Source organism: Astatotilapia calliptera, chromosome 2 (genome assembly GCF_964374335.1).
Source record: "Astatotilapia calliptera chromosome 2, fAstCal68.1, whole genome shotgun sequence".
NCBI classification, from domain to species: Eukaryota; Metazoa; Chordata; class Actinopteri; order Cichliformes; family Cichlidae; genus Astatotilapia; species Astatotilapia calliptera.
Window position 1 is genome coordinate 27,874,491 of NC_137423.1, and position 17,397 is coordinate 27,891,887.

Sequence of the window (17,397 nt, forward strand, 5' to 3'; positions counted from 1 at the left end):
GATCTATATACTGGGTCTGTGTAGACCTGCTTGGCAGATTTTTAAATCCTAATGTAATAAAGAGTTACTTTATTGAAAAATGAACTGTGTACTCTCTATATTTACTTTGATTTTTAGACAGAAAAGACCAAAGGAGTGATGGATAATGCAGGTTCCTTCCAGATTGTTCCAGAAACTTTCCAGTTGTGTGCCTGTGTGTCTTTTTTTTAAATAGTTTTCTATGATTTCGACACCCTTTTAAAAATGTAATCTATTTTACTACCCACTAAAGACATTACTGTGTAAATGTTGATATAATTTGTATATCTGTATTTATTTATTAATGAATTTAAAAAAATTCATCCAATATAATTTATATACCAAAGGAGGCAACTTTATTACGACGCTATTTTGGGTCGTATCCCACCTTCTGACGTGCGATTGGCCCTAATGCATGAATGGGGTGGACCTTGTATGTGACTAGCTAGTTAAATATCCAACTAAAATGTAGAGCTGGTAACGTCACTTGTTGAGGACCAATAGAAAATCGGCATGGTTGGTCATGGGCTTGGTTTTATGCCTGTTTTAACGCCTTAACTGTCCTTTTCCCCATCGCCTTACGCCAAGGGTAGGGGGGTGTGCATAGGCAGAAACTAACCTATGCTTAAAACTTTCTTTAGTGAAAGTTCATACTTACACTTTTGTGTGTTTTATTTCTCCATTCACCCGCTTATTTGAAGCGCGTGGATTTTTTTTTTCACCTGCTCTTTTTTTTTTAAAATACAAAAAGCAACGTAACTGTTTAAGGTAAGTAAACCCATTTTCCTTATATGATATATATATTTTTTTTTATCTAGTGGTGTTCGTGGCTCTAAACAGTAAATGATGTGTTGCTATCAGCCAAAAAAATGCTACTAGTTTTAGAAATGGATTTTTAGCTAGCGTTAGCTTTGATTGCTAAACAGTTTACGTCGTCAACAAAGAGTAGTTTGTCATTTTCTGGTTTCTCTAATAAAGTATGAAGTTTAACTTACATAGTACTTACAGACTTATGTTGTTGTTTCACTCTTATCTTTATTGTTTAAACTGTGTACTGTCACTTTGGTTTGCTGTGCCATGCTTTGCGTTAGCTCTCCTTTGGTGTGTATGGCAGGGACATGTCTCGACATGACGCCGGTCCTTGCCCTGACATACACAAGGCCTGCTGCTGTGATACGGCTACATGTGGACTCACAAACTAGCACTAAAGCTGTGGAACTCGTGTTTTACACACTTTTAGTAGCAGAAATGTCGCTTTAACTAAAAACGGAGAAACTTTTTGAAGCATATCCCTGTTCTGTGTTCGTCTCATTTCGCCTCCTGTTTATATACAGTCATTGCTCCTGTCCAGTCCAGTTTAGTCCAGTTCAGTGACGGGCATGTGTTAGCGGAAGGCTTGTTGCAGGATCTTGTTAGTAAACTACGCTCACTGCATTTGTTTAACCATTTTTGTTTCGGACTAGATGTCCTTTAAATACACCAGTCTAATATTTCAATTACGTAGCAGACAGAGCCTTGCCTTATTAAAGAGACTAAGATGTTTATCAGAGTTATGTTAATACTTTATACACAGTTTATGGTCACACAGTTAATTCCAGTGTATCTTTTGTTTGTTTGTTTTTTTACTGTATCACTAAGTTTTATTTTCATGTCTGTGCAGATGATTGACACAGTAACAGGCCCTGTGGCACAGCCCTTTGCAGCCCAGCTGAAGGCCCTGATTGATCTGGAGGGCCGATACCAACCAAAGCTGAGTGGCTTGAGGTTCATTGAAAGCGCCCAGGACAATGGCCTCAGGATGACTTCCCGACTCAGGGAGCTGGAGGTGAAGGACCTGCTTTCACTGACCAGGTTCTTCGGTTTCAGTTCAGAGAGCTTCTCGCTGGCTGTCAGTTTGCTGGACCGATTTCTGTCTGTCATGAAGGTTTGTAAATGCAGTACATTTTGCTTACTTTCTTAAAATCGTAGCAGTTGTTCCGTTCTCCAATATCCATTTCCCCATCTCCTACAGATTCAGCCAAAGCACCTTCCTTGTGTCGGTCTGTGCTGCTTTTACATCGCTGTGAAGTCCACAGAAGAAGAGAAGAACGTGCCTCTGGCCAATGACCTGATTCGCATCAGTCAGAATCGCTTTACAGTGTCTGACATGATGAGGATGGAGAAGATCATCATGGAGAAGCTCTACTGGAAGGTGAAGGCCCCCACGGCCCTGCGCTTTCTCCGCGTCTTTCACAGCCACGTCCTGGAGCAGCTCGACGCTGAGAGGTAAGGACAGACGGTCACACCAACCTGCAGGGCTGAGCTATGACTCAACGAGATTATATTTACTCTACTAAAATGTGTCTTCTCATATTTGGTTTGAAAGCTAACACTAACCAAAAAAATATATATTTTTTTTAGCCAACAGGCACAGTCCTTTTTGAAATCGTGTAGACTTTTAGACATGTGACAGGGTGTTAGAAAACAAATATGCAAGTCCCCCCCCTTTTCAAACGTTACCTTTAAAAAAAAAAAAAAAAAATAGAAATCCTTTTGGTTGGCTTTTTTATCACTATTTATGTAAGCTGTACTTCACATTCAGTTTGCTTTGACACTAAAAGCATTTTTTCCCTTTAGCATGAAGATCCTGAGCCTTGAGAGACTGGAGGCGCAGCTGAAAGCCTGTCACTGCTCATTTGTCTTCTCCAAAATAAAGGTAAGCCAAAACAACTACTCTCTCCACATTGAAAATAATGACTTATTTCAATGCTTTTCTGCGCTTTTCATTAAAAATCAGACTGCTTTTGTCTTGTACACTTCTCGTTTGTTGTTGTATCTCAGGTATAATGTAGGTCATCTGTGTCGATTTGTTTTTAAATGTTATCATAGTTTCTACTTTTTTTTTCTTTTTCTTAACAAGAGACTGTGTTTGTGTTTCTGTGCAGCCATCTCTGCTTGCCCTGGCTCTCCTGTGTTTTGAGGCCCATGATGAACATGACCCAGAGTACCTTGACAAAATATCTGAGGCCTTGAGCAATCTGCAGCAGCAGCTAAATGTAAGTCCAGCTCTGAGCCTTTTGCTTTAAAGAATATATACGAGCAGTTCAAACTAATCCTTATTTTAAACTGGGCCTCAGAAGACACAAGCCCTTTATGCCAACGTTCTTCTGATTGGTTGCCCCTAGCAGGCAGAAGGTTTAAACAACAGGTCAGTGGGACTTGTGTGCTCATGGCTACACCCGTGTGCCTTATTAGGAATAGGTCCATCTTATCAACATACAGGTCAGAGTAGGAAAAACTATCAAAATGAGCCTTTGCTCAACTCAAACCAAAATGGCTCGTTTTTAACATTATTGCATATTAGTGTTTTTGTCACAGTTAATATAAGGTGGTGATCCATGCAGTGTAGCTTAATGAATTTTAATGCTTCTTGCCAAGTGTTAAGCAGAGAAAGATGCGACTCCTCTTTCCTGCAGATCAAAGACGGGGATCTGGTTTGCATGCGGGAGCTAGTTGGAAAATGCTTGGCTGAGTACGCCACCACTAAGTGCTGCAGGCCAAACGTCCAGAGACTTCGCTGGACTATTTCAGGAAGAACTGCACGTCAGCTGAAGCACAGCTACTACAAGATCACTCACCTTCCCACCATACCTGAGTCAGCTTGTTAAAACCTGGGCGTCCAAGTGGGTGACTTGACATGGAAAGAAAAATTACAACATTACCACTGTTACATCTTTGTCCTCTGACTGGATGTAACATGCAGTATGGTCACCCACTTACAGCTCCAGCTTTATTTTCCTTAGAGACCTTCATCTGTGATGATGGATGTCTTTAAGGAAATGCCTCCCTTTTTTTTTTTTTTATCCCTTAAGTTTGTAATCATATGTTGATCAGACACACATTTTTCTTTCCCTATGACAAGGAGTAATTCTTCCTCAGAAAGGTTGAAGTTTTACTTTCTTGGTTGAGCCGTTTGCACAGGTGTCTAGTATGTTCTTGTTTAAATCCGTACCACGGTGTTTGGTGTTTCCCTGGAACGGGTTGCTGGTTTTAAGCTAATAAGTATAGAACCACCTAGGTCCTCAGTCCACCATGTGGAAGAGGAGGGAGAGGGATTTTGTGAACAGCAAAAAAATGGAACCAAAAGATCGGGCCCAAAGTCCTTCACTCCCACCCTAGGTTGCTAAGCTGTCCTGAATGCACACTCCTACCCAAGGTGATGATTTTTTTTTTTTTTTGTTAAGGCGAGGGAGCTCTGGTTTGTACCAGGGAAATGAAGCTAGTGATGATCCTGTTATCTACAGCTCATCAGTGTTTGAGATGAAACGTTACCAACGGTTACAGATGAGTTGTTTTCACCAACTCTTAATTTGTGGACACCGTGTGAAGCGCCACAAATATACTGAGTTAAGTTGTTAGTTTTTTAGAGAGCACTCAGAAAACCCCAAAAAAGGTCATTGCAGTGGAAATTCAGGTTGAAATTTATATCGCATTTTCTGTGCCAGTTTCCCTGTTTAGTTTGATTTTAGTGACAAAACAAAATGTGGTCTCAAATTCAAAATGACTGAATACACCATCTGATTAACCTATGTATTTGTACCTTTCAATAAAACTTTATTGAAAAGCTATTGCTGAGTGCACTTTGTTTTTATTAAAACATGTCAGAAAATTCTCATAACGAGAGTTATCAACTTCCTTTGTAGAGCCTTCCCACTCCCCACATCTGGTTTGCACAAAATCAGTCCTTTGAGGACGAGACCAATGATGTGACAGCCAGGCTTTTTAGTTCGTCTCAAGGCAAATTCTTGTCACAGTAGACCGAATGCATCCACTGTTGTTCTGCACATTGTGCATGATGGGCAGAGGTAACTCCTCAAGCATGTACTAGCATCATGGTATGGGTCACTTCTGTAAGCTGGAAAAGTCTGGACCGCCACCGGCAAAATTCCCAGAGATCTCTGCACCGCTGAAGTCAAATCCAGGATTCTAACAAAGGAAAAAAAAGAGTCAGTAAGACATACTGCTGATTGTTAATCTGTAATTAAGATTTCCTGAGGATAGATGTATCTGAGTTTAAGAAACAGATGTAAGAAGACAAACTCATCACTGAGTGCTCATCTCAACAATTTCCAGAATCACAGCAGTAACACTGCAATGAGTGTTTAATAAAGTCTAAAGACACTTATTAGGTTAGTGATAGTAAATTAGCCACAGGTGTGCACACAAATGGTTGGTAGTCTCACTGTTAGCCCTGCAACAGACTGGTGACCTGTCAGCCTCTCACACAATATCAGCGGAGAGACTTCAGCTCATCCTGATTTGTTAATTTAAATTTAATTTAAATAGTTAAGAAGATGAACTGATGGATGGATTTCTTGATAAAGGGCTTTGAGGTTGAAAGCAATGCCTTCATTAACTTAACAGATCATCACCTTTAAAACATTCTCAGGAATGAGCTCTGACAGCCAGACTTTCAGAACCCCTTACAGGTTTCATTACGCAAAATATGTAATATGTTAAAAGTCAGTGACTCACACTGCCACATAATTGAAAGTTAGTAATGTCGCACAATACATCAGAAATCTCTATTGTAATGAGGAAGACATTTTCCAATCTTTCCTTCAAGCTGAAGTGTTACTGATAATCCTACAACTCAAAGAGCATGTCAGCTGCATTTCTGAGAATTAAGGTGGCATGGTTATTTTTTTTCTCTTTAGCCTACCCAGAAATGACCATCACAGAGTTCCCTTGATTATTTCCCTTCATTATTTATGGATTTGCTTCATTTATAAGAAAAACCGATTTATCACAACCTGGGGACTGAGTTATTATTAATGGATTGGGAATGAAAACAGTCAGATGTCTATATTTCAACAATCCAAAACATACTCTCATTACACCTGTCCAACTGCATATCTAATCAGCCAATCACATGGCAGCAACTTAATACAGTTAGCCATACACACATGGTCAAGATGATGTGCTGAAGTTCAAACTGAGCATCAGACCGAGGAGAATAAAGGTCATTTAAGTAACTTTTTTGGAATATTTATATTTCAGAAACTGCTCATCTCACAGCAATTTCCCCACAGACCCACCTGTGGGGTTTATGGAGAATGGTTTGAAAAAGAGAAAATATCCAGTTATTGGCAGCTCTGTAAGAAAAAATATATCGTTGATAGTGGAGGTCAGAGGAGACTGCCCTGACTGCTTCAAGCTGCAGGTAGCAGGAGCTTCAATAACTCAGTTACTACTTGTTACAACCAAGATGTAGAAAAGAGTTTCTCTGGAAACACAACATGCTGAAACTCAAAGCAGATAAACTACAACAGCAGAAGACCCATCCTGTCAGCTAAGAACAGGAAACTGATGCTACAATTCAAGCGGGCTCAAATTGGACAATAGTCTCAATCTCTGCTGCAACATTTGGATGGATCCACGTGGCCCTGTATCAAAAGTTCAGACTGCTGGTGGTGGTGATGGTCTAATGATACTGGAGCTAGGCTGTGGTGTTTAAATTATGCTCAACTTGTACTAATGAGCCCACAGACCAAAACCTGAGTATTTTTGCTGACCATGTCAATCCTGTCATGACCACAGCGTACCCATCTTCTCATGGCTGTTTCCATTAAGATAACACACCATGTCACAAATCTCAAATCAATCAATCTCGAAGCGGTGTCTTGAACATGACAGTGGTCTCAAATGGCCTCCACGGTCACCAGATCTCAATCCATTAGAGTACCTCTGGGATGTGGCAGAATTGGAAATTCACATCATGAATGCTGACAAGTCTGCAGCGACTGTGTGACGCTATTATGTCAACATAGAACAAAATCTCAGAGGAATATTTCCAGCACCTTGTTGAATCTGTGCCATTAAGAATTAAAGCAGCTCTGAAGGCAAAATGAGCTCCAAACCCAGGCAGTTGTAAGATGTGTACCTAATGAAGTGACCAGTAAGTGTATGTAAAGCCTTTAAAAGTTTCCTTTTTAGAAGGTGGTCCTAACCTGGCTGAAAAAGTAGCAGCTGTGCAGTAGAAGAAATGTATTGGGATTACATGCGTACAATATACAACAGTCATTAGGATGTACAGTAGAGTCAACAGTGCTACAGAGGTCAGCGAATCAAACTCACCTCTCGCTGAAACCTCTCCAGAGTGAGTTTTCTCTGCATCTGGTCTTGGACCCAAGCATTCGCACAATACTCCCCCTCCAGCAGCGAGGACCAGCAGTTCCCTGCTTCTCTGTTGGTCTTCATCAGAATGATCCGGATAAGACATTTATCCTCTGAGGAAATGATCAGCAAAGCAAACAATGCATTAAGCTGGCTCTCATTAAAGTCTAATTTAGTAATGTCTCCTTTCTATTTGACCATTTCTAATTCAACAATGACATAATACAAAGGGTGAACATAAAGCCCCCAGTAACTTAACATAAAGACATGAATGGATGAATATCACAACACAGCCAGTCAACAGCAATCGTTAGAGTTATAAGGATAGTTATTAATTCCCTTAATATTTCTGTGAGTGTGTCACTTACCTAGTGTCCATGTGGCCTCATCTGATACAGTTGTTCCAAATAGCTTTCCCTGGCAAAAGAATAAAATAAAATATGAATAATATCAGTTTTATTCATATCAGCACACCTGGACCTGTTCTTGGAAGAGTTAAAAGACCTGCACATGACCAGAACAGGTCTAGCTGCGTTACAGCACAATACAGTGAAGTTACATACTCTTTACGTACACACAACAGCCCGACTGATTTCATTGTACGGTATCAAAATAGGCGACACTGCTGATTAACTGTGACGTGGACTTTTAGGTCCAACTGTGATAAGTATGACGGAAAGGGGCTACATGAATGGTCTTACAAGGCTGGATTGGGTTTACTGGTTAGTTCAGTCACTGGGTAAAAGAGGGTGAGAGTGGGGTGGAGCTGGAGGATAAACCAGGAATCGCATTATCTTACTTTCTGCAAATAAAGATCACAGCATGCAGGTTATTCTCGGGACCTGGGAGTCACTTTGGTGCCCTACCTTGAATATTTCCTTTCCCTTGACCAACAGCTCGATGTCTCTGGACCCCAGGTGACACTTGACCTCTTTAGCAGTGGTCCCGTGAGGCACGTTGACTTCAATGAAGACCTCATCCATGGTCTGGTACCAAGAGCCCCATGGCGTCTTGCAGGGGACGACACCGCTCCTCTCCTCGAAGTGTACCGACATGCTACGGCTGCACGCCGGCTCACGGGTCGGCTAACCTCCGCTGACCAGCTTCCAGCGTGAAACCGAGCAGGTCGAAGATACGCTGGAGGCTTGCTGTGCGGTTAACTGTTACAGTTGCCTATATGTTTTGTTTTGTTTTTAACTTTAAAGGTCTGTTTTTAAGTTGGTGTATTTTACCTCTCCCTGTGGTGTTTTCCCCTCACAAGCTCCAAATTTCTTCTTCTTCTCAGTCTCGGTGTCATTTCCGGTTGTGAAAATCACGGAAGCTGCAGCGCCATCTACTGCCTGCTCCTATGAGACACACCATAGACTCTTTAGCTAGGATTTTTCTTTCTTTTTAATGTTACTGAAATGTCACGTGTTGTATTTATTTCCTGTTTTTAATGCTCCTATTTTAACTATTATTAGTTAGTTATTTTAACTAAATAAAGCAACTAAATCCGGAGTTTTTCTAAAAATGGAGTGGATTTTCTAATCTGTTAATTAGATTACACTCCCTGCCTCGTTGTTTCCTGCGTCCATATGCATACCTACTGGTAACTTTAGCGACACATAAGCAGAAATCCTGCTCTGAAGTGGCTCTTTTTTCTTTTTCTTTTTTTTAATTTTATGAACTTGTGAAACCTGATTCAAAACCTAGGATGGCCGTCCCTTCATTAACTTTAGCTGCTTTTATCTGCTGGATGAGGTAAGTCCTGTCTGTGGAGTTAAACGTGGAGCAGAAAGCAGTGATCGTGCGAGTTTAAGGTTTGATTTTCTCTCTGCAGTCTAGGTAATGTATGGGGAAATGAAAAGATATACTCAGACAACATCACTCGCATTCTGGACAGACTTCTAGATGGTTATGACAACAGACTGCGACCCGGTTCTGGGGGTAATTTAAACTTTATGTCCTAATACCTTGCTCCTTCGAGATAAAGACATTATGCAACAGCACTTTTTGTGCTCTTAGGTACATTTTGCTTTTGTTAAATAATGTTGCAGGCGGTGTCACCGAGGTGAAGACAGACATCTTTGTCACCAGCTTTGGACCTGTTTCAGATGTTGAAATGGTAAGATAGTACTTCTGTCAGGAAGTGTGTATGTGCTGACTGTGGGAGATAATAGTGCTTCAGTGACCAGCCTTATGGGCACTCTGCCATGAGACCATCTAATGAGCTTTAATCTGTTTGACCAGCCCTATAACTCCGTTATTGATGGCCTCTAAATCAATATGACAACATGTCAGAGAGCGAGGATCGCTGAGTGGATTGATTAATGATTATCCGGGATGAGTGGCATCCATCACTGCCTCATCGTCTCCCCTCACCTTTCACTCTGTATTGAAATGTCACCTCGGTCTTGTGCGTGCTGATGAATGGACGAAGATAGAAATTTCATTCTTGAATCTGGGATTGTAGTTGTGGGTTTTTTTTGTATCAAAACAATATTACGTTTGTGCCTCAGGAGTACACCATGGACATGTTTTTCCGCCAGATGTGGGTTGATGAGAGGCTGAAATTCGAGGGCCCCATTGAAATCCTGCGGCTGAATAACCTCATGGTGGACAAAATCTGGACGCCAGACACTTTCTTCAGAAACTCCAAGAAGTCCATTTCCCATAACATGACCACACCCAACAAGCTCTTCCGCATCATGCAGAACGGGACTGTCCTTTACACCATGAGGTGATTTTTCACAGTGAACGTGTAGTTTTGTTCTTTGTTTTTTTTTTTGTTTGTTGGAGCAGATCATTTTTGCTAAACACAAGACCAAATCAGAACATTTATCAGAGACTGATCCCAGCTCCTGCTTTCAGGCTCACAATCAGTGCAGAGTGTCCAATGAGCCTGATGGATTTCCCTATGGACGGCCACTCCTGTCCTCTGCGGTTTGGAAGCTGTGAGTATTTCAGACCAACGCTAGCATCCAGGAATATCCAGATTGATAAATATGACCAAACCTTGAGCATGTTGATGTGATATTTTCTTCCTGTTTTAGATGCATACACCAGCAGTGAAATTATATTTACCTGGAGGAAGGGACCAATAGCTTCCGTCGACTGTCCCAAAGAGTCAATGAGTCTTCTGCAGTACGATCTTGTCGGACAGACTTTGTCCAGGGAGATATTCAAATCAAACACAGGTAATGCAAAATAAAAAAACAAATCTATTTTCATAAGCAGCCTATTATGGCCGTAGCCACATATACAAGCATAATTAAAAGATCCACAAGTGTTTATTAATGTTTGAGTAGAAAGGGGTCAAATGAGTGTCTGCAAGCCCTGCACTAGTGTCCATTACTCCCCGCAGGAGGACGATATATAAAAGCAAAGACTTCCTTGAGCCACCATCTAAGATGCTTAAGTGGTTAGGCCCTAATGCGTACTGTGCACCTTAATAGAATAGAATAGAATAGAATAGAATAGAATAGAATAGAATAGGCCTTTATTGTCATTGTACATGTACAACAAAATTCTGGGTGCTCCACATCAACTGTGCCGGAATAAAATATAAATAGTAAACCGCTTAAAAACCATGTAGAACCCCAGTGGATGCTCAGGCGGGGTGGGGGGTGAGTTTTATGTGTGTGCATTTTCTCTTTTTACCAGGAGAAAGCCTCCCTGCTGTGAATCCAGCACATTCCTCGAATGGAGCAGAAAAGGATGAGGCAGGCTCCAAAATGTAGCGATGATACACATTTAAGAAACACAGAGTGAGACAGAGGACGTCTAAATAAGTGTGTGTGAGCGTGCATGATGCAGCACGTTTTCGGTCTGTGAATGTCTGCATGCATGTGTTCAGACAGAGCAGGGCAGCAAACACATAGTGGCACTGCATGCTCTCCGCCAGCCCCCACCTCACTGGCTCCTTCCCCCTCTTCCTCTTTCCTTCCTTCCTTTTTTTGTCCCACTGTCTTCTCTCCTCTCTTCCTATCTCCTCTTTCTTTTGCTCCCTTAGCCCTTAGACTTAGCAACCTGTTCCTGTCCTGGCAGCATCAACAACTGGTTCTTTCAGCTGCTATTCCCTTTTGAAGGGCAAGCAAGGGCATCTGTTCTGTGCGACCACGCTCTGTCCCTCACACTCGCTGTCTTCTCACGTGCTGTTTATCTTGCAGGTCACTACTCTGTGCAGGTGGTCTATTTTCACCTCCAGAGGAAGCTGGGCTACTACCTCATACAGACCTACATCCCTCTTATCATGGTTGTCGTACTGTCACAAGTCTCTTTTTGGATCAACAAAGAGTCTGTTCCTGCACGCACAGTTGCTGGTATGCCCCCTCTTCCCTCATGCCCAGTTTGATCTAATCTCCCTCTGCATGTGTGATTCATGAATACTCTGCTGCCCTTCAGGCATCACCACAGTGCTGACCATGACCACCTTAAGCATCAGTGCCCGCCAGTCTCTACCTAAAGTAGCCTATGCCACGGCAATGGATTGGTTCATTGCTGTGTGTTTTGCCTTTGTGGCGTCAGCTCTCGTCGAATTTGCGGCAGTGAACTACTTCGCCACCTTGCAGGCCCACCGTCTGAAGAAGAAGGCAGCCAGACAGGAGAAGCTTGAGGTCCTGGCCACCGGCAGCGATGATGATGACACAGTTTCGGTAAGCAGTTTTCATATTAAAATGTAGAAAAGCTGTATATAACTTCTTTAAAGGGGAACCCTACTGATCTTTCCACCAGAGGGCCTGATAAATGACTCAAAAATGAGCAAATTTCATTGGGGTGAGAACAGAATGAATCCTCTTTAGCCAGCTCCTCAGCTCTGTGGGATAATGGTTACAAGCGACATTTACTGTTAAGAGCCAGTGTGGCTGGGGTTTACTGTGGGTAATGCAGTCACCAGATAGTGTTAAGAAAGATGAATGTAAAGAAGCCATTTCTGAATCTGAACCACCTATTTCGATGCGTTTTAAAAGTCACTGTCAAGCACTAATGCTTAAATGTTTGGGGTCAATTAGAAATGTCTTGCTTTTAAAAGAAAACTACTTTTTACATTAAATCGATCAGAAATAACAAAAACTGATAAATGGAATTATTAATCATGATTTTTAATGCATATGTGGGTGGCATATCCAGCAATCGCGACACTAATGGCACTTTCATCATCTAATGCAAGTTTATAATGCTGAAAACATTACACTCACACTAATACAAGCGACGACACATTTAGTGAGTGAGCGTGTGAGAATTCAGCCCCTGTGCTTACACTGTAGTTTTAAAAACCCCACATTTTTGTAGAACAGTCATTATTCTTGATGTGAGAAATGAAGGCTATTCATGTGGGACCCTGACATAAAACCTCTGGTGTGTACTACTTCCTACACAGAACAGGATCGCAGTTTCTAACCTGAAAAAAAAGAGAAGTGGAGATCTGAGCAGCCGAGTCTTTAGTCTGAGAAACGAACACCTCACAGGTCCTCAACTGGCAGCTTCATTAAAGTGCCAGATTGTAGTGGTTGGAAAGAGAGTAGTACACTCCTTTGTGTGAATTTTCTTTTGGGCACAATTTCTTGTGTGGTATAATCTTCATTCACTTGGAAAAAGACCAAATTTATTTTTTCAGTTTGATTGTGAGACTCTAATCAACTCCACAGGGGCTCAAGGTCCAGACAGTCCTCAGTGGAGTTATCGTAAATGAGAAAAATTCTTTTTAGTGATAAATCAACCTTTACATTGGATAAACATAAAACAGGTAACATAAAATGTCAACAGAACAAACAGGCTTTTATAGATATTCCAATAAAATCATTAAATCAAGGATTTATAGTTCTAATTCCATCAGTTATTAATTGTTATATTAGAACAATTTGCTTTTCTTTCAAAACCATGGACATTACGGAGTAACCGTAATGCTGAGAGGTAGTGTAAGTCTCACAGTGGTGTAATGGAGCAATTCTAAATATGTAGTTTAGATTAACCTGATCTTTTAAGAGATAATCCATTTTTTCAGCAAAGCAATAAAGCAAAACTGTATACTGTATGTTTTAAAGGCTATATCTGGGAATGCACTTAGTCATTTTGTTACTAAGGAGGGATATGTTGCCAAGATGCAGTGAGTTTCCAGTTATGAACATGGAGACTTGTATACCCTATAGGCTACATCTTTATAGCCAGTTTCATGAGTTGACTGGATAAGTGTTGTCTTAAAAAAATTTTTTTATAGGAACACAATGCTCAGTTACATCATCTTTTCCGCAGTGTATTTACAGCGCTAATAATGGCGAATCTTTAGGTACAGAGCCTCTGAGTCTCTAGTTGATGCAGTGATGTTAGTGACGAGGAGACAGTCAGCAGCTGCAGAAGCAGAAAAAAGAAACTATGTCACACACACGGCTCTTTTTCTATGCATTTCCAAGTAGTCCCCCTGCCTCTTTCGCTCTTCTCACTTAGGGCACACCATGCATTAAAAAGTAATATGGGCTGTTGTGTACTCTCATCTCTGGGCTAGCTATATACTGTCTGCTTTATGCTAATACAGTAAGCCACCCCGGTGTCCTCCTGGGACCTGCCTCACGTGTAGATCTCATGGTTAGATGCTCGCTTTAAAAATAGCTTCAGTGTGAGAACAGAGAGCAGCTCCAGCACCCCTCCCCGTGTGATCTCACAGCCATCATATATGCATCCTCAAAACTTCCTGCTGCTTCCTATAGAAATGTAGAGATGCATGCCATGGTGAGAACGCTCCTGTGGAAACAAACCCGGCTTGCAGCCTTGCATACACGACACTAACATGTTAGCATGTGTTCCCATTTATAAATTTGGAGGTTAAAAATCTGCCCCATCTCTCTTTTTTTCTTTTTTTTTTTTACATCCACCCCCTCCCTTTCAGTGATTACCACAAAACCAACACTTACCTCATTTTACCTCTTTTCGCTTTTCCACAAAATCATTCCTGCTACTCCCCCCATCAGTCGGACAGCAGCCCCCGGGAAGGCCTGAAGAGGAGAAACCACTCAGTGAGCCGCAGTGAGCCAGGAGATATTCCCCATCTGCCCATTTTTCTCCAGCAGGGCTCAGCCATTCCCCAAATCCCACAGCTGGCCGGCACCAGCCCTATTGATGCGTATGCCCGCATCCTCTTCCCCCTTTCCTTTGCTCTCTTCAACTTAATTTACTGGTATATCTATCTGGTCAAGGACACAATGGAGAAGCCCAGGTAAACATCCTGTTCTTAATTACACTGGTACATCTATTTTTGTCTATTTGTTATGTCTAATAGGGCAAAGGCAAAGTGTATAGAAGTCCAGACATTTAAAAGGTAAGTAATCATCAATAATTCGTGGAAAAAAACAAGGTGGAAACGAAATGCGGGATGCCAAGCATGAGCTTATTCATCTGTGCTAGAGAGCTCCATTTTGGTCCAGACACCACTAAGCACAAAACTAAGACACATCTGAGTACATCTGCTAAAGGCTGCACTTTTATTTCAGTACATCAGAGAGGAAATGGGCACCACTGGCTTTTGCCCTAACATGATAAATACATTTTCCAGTTCAACAAAGAGTTTCTCTTCTTTCCTTTTCACGCTGCTTAAAATAACAGGTATAAATAAAAGACATTGATTTAAATTAGACCACAGTCCCCTTCAAGATGGTCTCCTTGAGCAGCCCTGCATCGTTCCTAGCGTTCCTGCTATTTATGGAGCTCAATATTCAAGTTCTAACCTTCATTTTGTGGATAATTACAAGCGACAGGAGTTTTTAAGCAGATGACTCCACAGAGCGCAGCCAGGGCTTTCACAGGGTTGGATCACAATGTCCTGAGAGGTCTGAGGGAGAACATGCGCCGTTGTGCTAACAGAGGATTCAAAATGCAGGGGTTTTAGCCACAAGACACAATCTGCACTCACTCTACCCCAAAATGAAATTTTACTTCAACAGTGCACCTTAACAGACTCACACATGCCAAAGGGTTTGGACAGGACATCTGATCTGGGGAGCAATCTAAACATAGCGGGGGACATAAAAGTGGTGCAGCGCTGCACAAGTAGACTGTGGGTTTGCTGTTTTGAATATATTCGTAAAGATTATCCAGACAAGATAACCTTATGAAAAAGACACAACCTTTCAAATGTATTTCTCCTTGTTTACATCTCAATGTAAATGGTTAAATCCTACCTTCTGAGTCATGCTGAAAGCAGTGAAAATGGCTGATATAGAGCTGGAGGGTATCCAGTATTCTGCAGATGAAGTTAAAAACATCTTACGGTAAACAAAAAAAACAAAAAAACGTGTACACGCATACTTAGTCCGTGTCTCAAAAAGCCACAATCCTGTCTTGCTAATATAATAGTTTCAGTGGAACCATAACTACCCACAGTTTTTGTCAAACACTCATCTAGGCAGTAAAGACATCAATAATTTCTAATGCTGAAACAGCCCCGGGAGCTGTAGGCGAAAAAGGAAAAGAAAAAAAAAAGGAAAAGGAGAATGATGTTAGGTGGCGTTGCTGCTGCATTGATGCCAGCGCTGAGGCTTTTATCATCATCATCATAGATTTACAATACAACAACAGGCTGGACTCTCAGCTAACTTGAGAGGAAAGTAAGCATCACGCTCTGGTTTCTTTTAAGTACGGTTTACCTGAGGGAGGGTGGCTGTGTTAGTGACAACAAACCTAAGTTTACTTTGTGCATCAACCACACGAACAAGCTTCTCTTCTTCACTTTCCCACCTATAAGTGAGCCGCTTATAGAGCGCAAAGCTCCATGTCCAAGAAGGAAAAAGAGAGGTACAGTACAAAAAGACAGAGAGAGGCTGAAGGAGAGATGGTGGGGGAGAGATCTGTTATGTAACACTGGGGAGTGCAAATCTGCTCATCATGCTTCTCATGTTCCTGTCAGAGAATTTTTATGGTTGTTTTGTTTATAACGTTCTGCAGAATAATGAGAGAGACAAGATGGAGAGCATGAGAGCAGCTGCATCACATCTCTCCCCCTTTATATTTTCGCCATGTCTCTCGTCTGCTACTTTTTTCTTTTTCTTTTTTTTTAAGGAGAGGACAGGGAGCATGGTAACAGTTTTGGCTGTGCAGTATACTGCAGAGAGAGCATCTCTGAATGTGGAAACAGAGAGGCTTCTGTACACTCTGCTCACCCCCCCCCCCTCCACTCTGCTGTATTCTGGTGTTGCAGGGTTATGGAGCTAGACTGAGAAGACCTGGAAAAGGGCATGTGCAGCCTGAGAGACCTTCAGCATCCAGCCGGCTTCACCTCACCCTCCTCTGCCTCAGCGAACGAGCTCTCAGCATTCACTGTGCTCTCATCTGACAGAGGAAATGAATCAGAAACTCATTTATTCTCCCGCTGCACATCTATTCATTTCACAGGCTATGACCACTGCCCACTTGTGTTCTGATCAGTAGCTGAAGAGCCGCCCTTTCACGGGCCTCAGCCACTTTAAAACCCCACCGAGGCACACATGACAACTTCTGAGACCCCCGGACCGAAGCTGACGACACACACACACACACACACGGTATGCATGACGCCCACACACACGCACAAACCAAGAAACACATCAAAAAGATGTGGATGATATAATCTATGATGGCTTTAACTGGTGGTGATGCAACAGTGAACCAACACTTTCAGAAGCCTGCCCTCTACAGAAGCACAGCTCCCACTACAACAACATCAAAGGCAATTTAGAGGAGGCTGCATCCCTCCTTGAAGGCTCAAAAATGTACTGAAACCTGAAAAAGAAGAAGAAGAAGAAGACTTGTGGGCTTGTGTTTTCCACCCCACATTTCTGCTTTGGTGCTCCCCTTGCATTTCCAGAAGTACAGCAGGTCCTCTGGAAACACTGCAGGGAGGAGTACGATATATACCCATGGGTGATGGTGGTATTCTTTTCCTATTTTTGTATGTACGATGCATAAAAGATAGTTGTGTAAAGGTAGGCTCGTGTACATGTGATGGATTGATTCTGTTTTTCACCACTTAATATATCCGGTAAGATGAAAACAGAGGGAATAAAGTTGTTCTTAACTTAATCTGACCATTTTAAACCCTGCAGTTTTTTCCATTCTTCGACCTTGTCAGGAAATAGACAAACTCATCTGCCGTGTAATCAGCACGAAGAATAAAAGCAGCCTAAACGAACGCGGTTGTCGGTGTTTTCACTCCTGCCACAAACGCTTGTTTCTTCATTACGCACATTCACTTGTCCCTTTAATATTTTTCTCTGC

The 17,397-nt window shown here is 41.8% G+C and overlaps 3 protein-coding genes and 1 long non-coding RNA gene across 5 annotated transcripts; 2 read left to right on the forward strand and 2 right to left on the reverse strand.

Annotated features, from left to right (window-relative positions):
- Positions 1-568: 568 nt before the first annotated feature.
- ccng1 (cyclin G1) lies at positions 569-4,625 on the forward strand. The gene is made up of 6 exons (XM_026191310.2): positions 569-786; positions 1,679-1,942; positions 2,030-2,283; positions 2,635-2,713; positions 2,943-3,053; positions 3,474-4,625. Exons 2-6 carry the CDS (start codon positions 1,679-1,681, stop codon positions 3,663-3,665), a joined length of 900 nt encoding a protein of 299 aa, XP_026047095.1. The 5' UTR covers positions 569-786; the 3' UTR covers positions 3,666-4,625.
- On the reverse strand, positions 4,591-8,617 carry nudcd2 (NudC domain containing 2). The gene is made up of 4 exons (XM_026191322.2): positions 8,040-8,617; positions 7,542-7,590; positions 7,135-7,286; positions 4,591-4,983 (listed from the first exon to the last, which is right to left on the reverse strand). The coding sequence occupies exons 1-4, from the start codon at positions 8,226-8,228 to the stop codon at positions 4,900-4,902; spliced, it is 474 nt and encodes a 157-aa protein (XP_026047107.1). The 5' UTR covers positions 8,229-8,617; the 3' UTR covers positions 4,591-4,899.
- Positions 8,618-8,726: 109 nt separating this feature from the next.
- Positions 8,727-17,311, forward strand: gabra6a (gamma-aminobutyric acid type A receptor subunit alpha6a). 2 transcript variants are annotated; one of them, XM_026191291.2, is made up of 10 exons: positions 8,727-8,916; positions 8,996-9,102; positions 9,213-9,280; positions 9,675-9,895; positions 10,027-10,109; positions 10,209-10,352; positions 11,325-11,477; positions 11,560-11,810; positions 14,121-14,365; positions 16,343-17,311. In XM_026191291.2, exons 1-10 carry the CDS (start codon positions 8,870-8,872, stop codon positions 16,359-16,361), a joined length of 1,338 nt encoding a protein of 445 aa, XP_026047076.1. In that variant the 5' UTR covers positions 8,727-8,869; the 3' UTR covers positions 16,362-17,311. The 2 variants fall into 2 exon arrangements, with proteins under 2 accessions (XP_026047076.1, XP_026047084.1); XM_026191299.2 differs by lacking the exon at positions 14,121-14,365.
- LOC113035699 (uncharacterized) lies at positions 13,393-14,199 on the reverse strand. Its single transcript, XR_003274379.2, has 2 exons — positions 14,064-14,199; positions 13,393-13,503 (listed from the first exon to the last, which is right to left on the reverse strand). It is a non-coding gene; the product is annotated as an uncharacterized LOC113035699 (long non-coding RNA).
- Positions 17,312-17,397: the final 86 nt, after the last annotated feature.

Bases quoted from the DNA above. Each gene is read 5' to 3' on its own strand.
- ccng1 (XM_026191310.2), top strand. From the start codon at position 1,679: ATGATTGACACAGTAACAGGCCCTGTGGCACAGCCCTTTGCAGCCCAG. The intron at 1,943-2,029 runs GTTTGTAAATGC...CATCTCCTACAG, and splicing joins GATTTCTGTCTGTCATGAAG to ATTCAGCCAAAGCACCTTCC. The intron at 2,714-2,942 runs GTAAGCCAAAAC...GTTTCTGTGCAG, and splicing joins TTGTCTTCTCCAAAATAAAG to CCATCTCTGCTTGCCCTGGC.
- gabra6a (XM_026191291.2), top strand. From the start codon at position 8,870: ATGGCCGTCCCTTCATTAACTTTAGCTGCTTTTATCTGCTGGATGAG. The intron at 10,110-10,208 runs GTGAGTATTTCA...TTCCTGTTTTAG, and splicing joins TCCTCTGCGGTTTGGAAGCT to ATGCATACACCAGCAGTGAA. The intron at 10,353-11,324 runs GTAATGCAAAAT...TTTATCTTGCAG, and splicing joins GATATTCAAATCAAACACAG to GTCACTACTCTGTGCAGGTG.
- nudcd2 (XM_026191322.2), bottom strand. From the start codon at position 8,228: ATGTCGGTACACTTCGAGGAGAGGAGCGGTGTCGTCCCCTGCAAGACG. The intron at 7,287-7,541 runs GTAAGTGACACA...TCATTTCCTCAG, and splicing joins TGAGGCCACATGGACACTAG to AGGATAAATGTCTTATCCGG. The intron at 4,984-7,134 runs GTGAGTTTGATT...TTCCTTTGTTAG, and splicing joins TGGAGAGGTTTCAGCGAGAG to AATCCTGGATTTGACTTCAG.